Source organism: Gadus chalcogrammus, chromosome 11 (genome assembly GCF_026213295.1).
Source record: "Gadus chalcogrammus isolate NIFS_2021 chromosome 11, NIFS_Gcha_1.0, whole genome shotgun sequence".
In the NCBI taxonomy this organism is placed as follows: domain Eukaryota; kingdom Metazoa; phylum Chordata; class Actinopteri; order Gadiformes; family Gadidae; genus Gadus; species Gadus chalcogrammus.
The window spans coordinates 8,650,208-8,657,707 of record NC_079422.1 but is presented as its reverse complement, the minus strand read 5'-3'; the positions used below and the strand labels follow the sequence as shown (position 1 = coordinate 8,657,707).

The 7,500-nt window shown below is 45.8% G+C and overlaps 1 protein-coding gene across 1 annotated transcript in view; it reads right to left on the bottom strand.

Moving 5' to 3' along the window:
* Positions 1 to 7,500, bottom strand: part of bbs9 (Bardet-Biedl syndrome 9) — a 129,594-nt gene that overhangs the window by 87,954 nt on the left and 34,140 nt on the right. Inside the window, exon 14 of the mRNA XM_056601975.1 lies at positions 2,315 to 2,419. Within this exon, the coding sequence (XP_056457950.1) occupies positions 2,315 to 2,419 (105 nt within the window). The remainder of the gene's footprint in view (positions 1 to 2,314; positions 2,420 to 7,500) is intronic.

The window sequence follows — 7,500 nt, the reverse complement described above, 5'->3', positions numbered from 1 at the left end:
TATATTTATCTAGTTGAAAGCCTAAGAGGTTGTTTAGCCTATTGTCATGTTTTGAGAGAAAGTGTGTGTGTGTTTCGTCTAAGTACGTATGTGTTTGGTGTGTGTGTGTGTGTGTTTTATGAAAGAAAGAATGAATGAATGAATGAATGAATGAATGAATGAATGAATGAATGAATGTTTTTTATTCACATACATGATACGTAGACATTAGAGACAATAAAGAAATGTCCATGTATGTGAACTGGTCCCCAAAGAAGCTACATAAAGCTTATGCTAGGGGGCCATATTTGGTGTGCCTGGGAGTGCGTGCGTGCCTGCGTGCGTGCGTGCGTGCGTGCGGGCCTGCGTGCGTGCGTGCGTGCGTGCGTGCGTGTAACAGGATCGGAAGAGCTAAAATGAAAATCCCTGTAGATTGTAACATGTCAAGCTACTGTCAATCTTTCTCTGAAGGGCTTAAGAAGTCAAGAGTGTCCTTAAAATCTCGATCCCTGGGCGGAGAGGGCCTTATAAGGGCGGAGGCTGTAGCTGGGGCAGGGGTGTAGCAGGTAGGGGAAGGTTTACGATAATTACTCCCTTGATGGGGGGAAAGAAAGAGAGAGAGATAAAAAGAAAAGATCTTCGCATGTATGTGCATGCGTGTTTGTGTGTATGCATGTGTGTGTATGCACGTGCGTGTGTGTGTGCATGTGTGTGTGTGTGTGTGTGTGTGTTTGTGTGTGTGCGTAAGTGTGTGTTTCCCATTCGTCTTTCCCTCTCCTTTTCCACGATGGCATGCGACCTCCCCTTCTCCACCTCTCTCACGTTACAGCCTTGTATACATTACAAATCTCTCCATCTTTCTCTCTATTTTCTCTCTTCTCGACATACCTCCATCCTGGCTAGCCTCCTCTTCCTTCCTCTGCTAAAATTCCTGCTGGCTTCCCCATCCCCCCAAATCCCACCCAATAGCCATTCTATATCCATACATCCAAAACACAAACACACCTGCACACACAAATACATACACCAAGACCCCCCTTCTTCACACACACACACACACACACACAAACACACAAAAACACACACACACACACACACACACACACACACAGCTTGTAAAAGCTGCTCGCTAGTCTGCACGCTTGTTGGCTCTCCTTTGTGGCTATTTTTAGAATGACAATAAAGGAAAACCACAAACCCAAAATAAAATAAAACCAAATGAAATAAAATAAAGTAGAAACCACGTGCCCATGTTTCCTCCCAGGGATCTTTCCATGTCATTTCACTGTTAATGGAGAACAGCGAGGCGCTCCAAGCCAGGGCCGGTCCAAAGGAAACAATACCAGCCGGGGCTTAAAGGCCCCTTTCTACTGCAGCGGGCTGCGTTTTGAACAAGGATAAAAATCTGGATTATGAGAGAGAAAAAAATGAAAAAGTGTGTGCCTGTGACATTTGAAATAAAGAGAGTTTTTGTTAGTTTTGCAGAGAGTAAGTAATATCTTCCAGACAGAGGGCCTGGTCGGCCCTGGCAGCACAGGCCTGCACGTACACACACGCACACGCCACACGCACACGCCACACGCACAGCACCCGCGGCCAGGCCCCGTCCAGCAGGGGTTGTCCACGGGCCACCGGGCCCGGCGCCGGTACACCCATCCTGGCTGGCTCCGACCGAACACTGGTCCCTGCCGTCCAGGAGCCCAGGGGCCCGGCGCCGTGCCCGCTCTCGGAGGGCGATGACTGCCGGGGTTTTTGGTTGCGTTTGTTTTTCACTTCGGCAATATCATCCACAGCTGTGTTGATGTTATTGATATTTTTATGATCGCTCCACGCATGTGCCTGCCCTTAAACTTTGTGGGGTTTTCCATTCGGCGGATGCGATATTTTAGCATTTAGCATCGCCGGTGCTCACAGAAAACACTGGGTCTAGCCCGAAACAGCTGGCTGCCGTGGCAACATCTGGCGTGCGCATGTGAGGGTGGAGCTCTTGGGGTGAACGTTTGGGTGATTGAACTAAGTGGACGTGTCAGCTCTGTTGGAGACAGCGGCTGTCCAACACGCTTGATTTGTTAACCGTCACTATGGTTACGGCATGATTTCCAAGTGCTGGTGATTCACGATTAGCAGCTTGGTTAGAGTGTAGTTTGGACTGTTGATACATGTGAGAGGGCATGTGTGTGTGTGTGTGTCTGTGTGTGTGTGTTTGTGTACGATAGAAAGTGTGTTTGTATGGATGTGGAGTGTGTGTGTGTGTGCGTGTGTGTGTGTGTGTGTGTACATGTGCATGTGCGTGCGTGGTGTGTGTGTGTGTGAGAGAGAGATGGCGTGTGCGTACCTGTAGGGGAGCTGTATGACACTGCTATGTCTCCACTCAGATCAGCAGGGGGGTAGTGGCCATTCAGGAATGCAGAGAACGCCACTACAGTGGAGGATCCTGCACCTAGAGAACAAAATAAAGGTTGGATTAATATTACATGATGATGCCGATTTTGATGAGCATGACTATAATTATATAAACACACACGCATACTTAGAAAACACACGCTGCAGTAGGAGTCCTGGTACACAGGGGACATATTGCCAGTAAGACCCACACATTCCCACACACATGAAGAATCAGCATTTTCGAGGAACTGAAAGGATACAGGATACAGTATATCCAACACTAAACAGACCCTGAAGTACATGCACACACACACTGCAGCTCTCATACACATACAGACAGACAGACACACACACTCATACATGCAGACACACACAGTGACTTTATATGTGGCATGTGAGAGGTGATGACTTGTAGCTTCCTTTAAAATAACCCAAAACTGAAAGAGAAGAAAAGAAAAGAGAAGAGAAGAGAAGAGAAGAGAAGAGAAGAGAAGAGAAGAGAAGAGAGAGAGAGAGAGAGAGAGAGAGAGAGAGAGAGAGAGAGAGAGAGAGAGAGAGAGAGATTAAGCGCAAGGAGGGATTCAAAGAGAGAGAGAGAGAAAGAAAAGGGAGAGCAAACATGCAGGAGAAAAGGCAGAGATCAAATACAGACGAGAGGAAAGGATATATTACAGCTAATGGCTTCAGCAAGTTTCTCTCTCACTCACACACACTGACACACATACACACACATACACACAAACACAGAGGGTGGTGTGGTGGTGTAATGGGGCGTGATGTTCCGTAGCAAGCCTCAAGAGAACGGTCTGCCACAGGTGAGTGAACCAAAGCTATGGGCCGTGTGTGTGTGTGTGTGTGTTTGAGTGTGTGTGTGAGAGAAAGAGAGGATTTGCCCCGGTCTGTCAGTGCTGTTTGCCATCCATTCTACATAACCACCTCAAGCAGAAACAGACAGACTGGTAAATCAGTTTAGTCTAATCCAGTGGACAGGTCTATCCTATTCTATTCCGCTGTATCTGGTTCAAATATACCAGATACAGCGGAACCTGTATCTGGTATATTTGAACGGGTCGTTCAGGTGAATTCTTCAGACAGCTGTCTGAGGAAGTCACCTGAACGACCCATATCAAGTGATCCTGTTCCATTATGGACATCCACCCCTCGGATGCGAGGGATAATGATAAGTGGTGTGCGTTCTTTAATACATCCATGTTTGTTGGTATCCGAAATGAGTCTGTTGCGATCCAACTACACACCATCAGGCTATCAAAAGCAAACTATAGCCACGTCCCGCATTGCAAGTAAACATTGGCTTGTAGCGTTGAGTGCTATTGAGATGAACGATCAACACTTCTAACAGATAGCGATAGTGCCTATGAATGTAGTTTATCTCTATGGCTTCAATTACTATGGGTAATTTACTGCATTTCAGAATTAACAAAAAACTGTTTGCGGCTGTAGATGTTGAAATGGCTGAAATAAAATGACAGAAATGTTCAGTGCTGAAAGCCCCAACCCCAAAGTTCCTGTTCTTTTAGAAAGTAAAACCCCCCCAAGCAGGGACCTATTGGGGGTTAAGATAATGTCCCCGGAACATAATTTAGACCCTGGTTCCTGCGGTGACCACGCACCATTGGAGTGCATCCAAAGATTCCCTAGTTCCTGGGCAAAGTTCCTGCTTTAGAAACGTGGCTTATGTGTGGCGTTGTACACTTCAAGCTTGTGCAGAAAGATGTTATGTTCAAACACCATATCTGGTTAACTTTACCTTTTACACTGACACACACATACGCACACACACACACAGACACAGGCAAACACACACACGCACGCACATGCACATACACACACAATGTAAAATTGAGCAGAGCCCTTTACTTGATGATAGACAGAACATGGGGGTGGCAGAGAGAACCAATAAAAAAAGAGGGTGAGAAGTGAAAATCAAGACAGTGAGTAGATGTGGAAAGGCCTGTTGCCAAGGCAGGACAAAATAAATTAACCCAGTGGAGAGAGACATTATCCACATTCTGCCAGCCCCAGCTGACCTCCCCTGACCTCCCCTGTCCCTCGCTCAATCACTTCAGTCCTTCCACTCCATTTCAATTCCCCCTTTTCACTTCTCTCCCTGTCTCCATGTCCTCCCCTAAACTTTCATTTCTCAGCCATCCATCATGCTCTCACTTCCTCTCCTCTCTCCATCCACCTTCTGGTCTTTCCTTCTCTCCCTGCCCCAAACTCTTGCTCTTTCCAGTCCCTCTCTCTCTCGTCCGCACCTCATCCTGTCTTTCAGCACAGGGCTTTTAGCCCTAGGGTCAGCCAGGGGTCAAAGGTGAGAGTGCTCTGAGTGTTAGCAGGTCCATTAACGAGAGCACTAAGGCCAACAAAAAACACAAAGGAGAGAAAACGGCTCAACAATGACCCTTGGCTCCTCGTATTTTTCTTTACATAAATATACATCTTATATCCACGTCTGTCTGTGTGGCTCTGACCTGGCTTCCATAGGGAGTGTCTCTCTTTAGCCCTCTCTATGCTTCATATACCTCTCTCTCTCTCTCATTTCAAATGGTGATGTATTTTTAATGCTGACAGCTCAGCGTAACCCTAGCGCTGTCCGTATGGGTGAGCTCAGAGGTCAGAGGTCAAGTGGGGCTGAGAGGGGGGCATGTACCGCACACAGAGAGGTGAGACTTAAGGGTGTGGTGTGTACCAACCTACTGTTTAAAGGTTTGTGCATGCACATGTTTTTGTTTGCTTTTCAAGTGGCCATACACCCATGGATTTGCCTATGTAACTGCATCTGTGTTTGTCTGTGTGTGTCTGATTGTGTGAGTCTGTGTGTGTGTGTGTGTGTGTGTTGCTGTGTGTGTGTGTGTGTGTGTGTGTGTTGCTGTGTGTGTGTGTGTGTGTGTGTGTGTGTGTGTGTGTGTGTGTGTGTGTGTGTGTGTGTGTGTGTGTGTGGCTGTGTTTGTGTGTGTGTGTGTGTGTGTGTGTGTGTGTGTGTGTGTGTGTGTGTGTGTGTGTGTGTGTGTGTGTGTGTGTGTGTGTGTGTGTGTGTGTGTGTGTGTGTGTGTGTGTGTGTGTGGCTGTGTCTGGTTGTGTGTCTCACACCTCAAGTCCAAAAAAATGTAAGTAGGAATCTGGAGTGCACATCAGGGTGGGGTTAAGCGATGACCTTTGACCTCTCTGGGTCTGGCCTCTGCTCATGTCTCTGGGATGACCTTTACCTTGTAAACAGCTATTCCCCTGCCGTCCCCAGTTAGCCCGTTAACAATTATCACATTAACCGGTCAAATCAGTGTGTTATCGCTTGAGCCCACGCTTATTTCAAACAGATCCAAAAGCCTTGGGAAAAATGTTTTTCCCAAGGTGTGGAAAATGTTTATGTTTGGGCAGAAAATGCTTAAACTTAAGGTATAAGGCTAGATTGGTTAAGTTTTGGCATGCAGTTTAGGCATTCATTAACCCTAACCCTATAATAAAGAAACAAATAAAAAATTTAAAAAATGGTTAAGTAAGGGGTAAGTGTTGTTAAGATAATCAATGCAAGGGGTTATGTTGTTACGGTAAGGGTAAGGAAAGGCTCCATGGCACCATGGGAATGCTCATGATCCAATAAGTCTGTATTGTTCAATCCTACCAAAGCATGCACATAATGACACATAATAAACTAAGCCTGTCTATTGCACCAACCCTTGGCCGTGTCAACATGTTTAAATTGGTCTGATGTGCAGCTATGCGGAATGTGGTGTGTGTGAAGTGAATTCATGTGTTTGTTTGTGGTGTAGACGCTACCAGCGGCAAACTCAGAAAATGTGGGAAATTACTTAAAATGCCTAAATAATGACAGGTTGGATCCAAAAATGAACCAAAACAAACAAATGTTGTAAACACAACGTAAATGGTTGAATAAAGGTATGTTCATATATTTAGGAACAAGTGAATTAGCAAGACTTTGTTAAATCACCATAAGCCGGCAATTTACTCTACGTTACTTAAGAGTTTACAAACAGGATCGAGAGACAGAGTGAGACGAAAAAATAAAAGATGGAGAGCGCTAGAGAGAGGCCTAAAGAGTGAAATTATATATATATATATATATATATATATATATATATATATATATATATATAGAGAGAGAGAGAGAGAGAGAGAGAGAGAGAGAGAGATAGGTGGATAGAAAGCGAGATATAATACAGACATAAAGCAAAGAAAGGTGTGGCTGAGTGATAGAACATAAAGCAAACAGAGTGAAACGGAGAGAGAGAGGGAATGAGAGAAATAAAAGAAAGCCCATGTGCCTGTGAGAGAAGGAAGGAGAGAGCGAGGGAGGGAGGGAGAACAAAGGTGCTAGTGTGTTGGGAAATGGGAAATGAGCTGCCATCTGAGACAAATAAAGAGTAGAATAACAATAAAAGTCAAAATGTGCTACCTACCCACCCATCCACCCCGCCACTCTGCGCCCCCACCCTACCCCGGGGGACACGGGACAGCAGAGGGCCGGGATGGAAGGCGCACACACACACACACACACTCAGACACACAACTATATACGTATATATATATTCTGTGTGACTTTTACATCTCTGTCCTGCTCCCGTTCCCCTAGTGGACACACACACACGCACACGCACACACACACGCACACACACACACACACACACACACACACACACACACACACACCACAAAAAAATACAACACACGCAAAGAGCGACACATTCATAATAGCTTACCAACGCCCAATCTGGACTCACACTGAGAGCAGAATCAAAAACACATGGAGCAAAACTAATCCAATCTCGATCTCCCCCTCTCTCTCTCATTTATTCTCACACATACACACAGGGGAGAATCACATGTTTGTGCGGCAGAGTATTATTGTATGCAATATATACAGTATATATATTATGGAGCTGAAATAATTGAGCGATGAGTGAGTTGTATAAAACACAGGCAGAGAGAGAGCTATAGAGTGACAAAGGGAGCGAGAGAGTCCAGATGAATCGGGAGTACAAGGGAGAGGTGAGCCAAAGAGAGATGAGGAGATAGAGGGATGACAAGAAACAGAGACAGAGGAGACGATAACAGAGGGCGCGGGAGAGAGAGAGAGAAAGAGGGAGAGAGAGAGCGAGG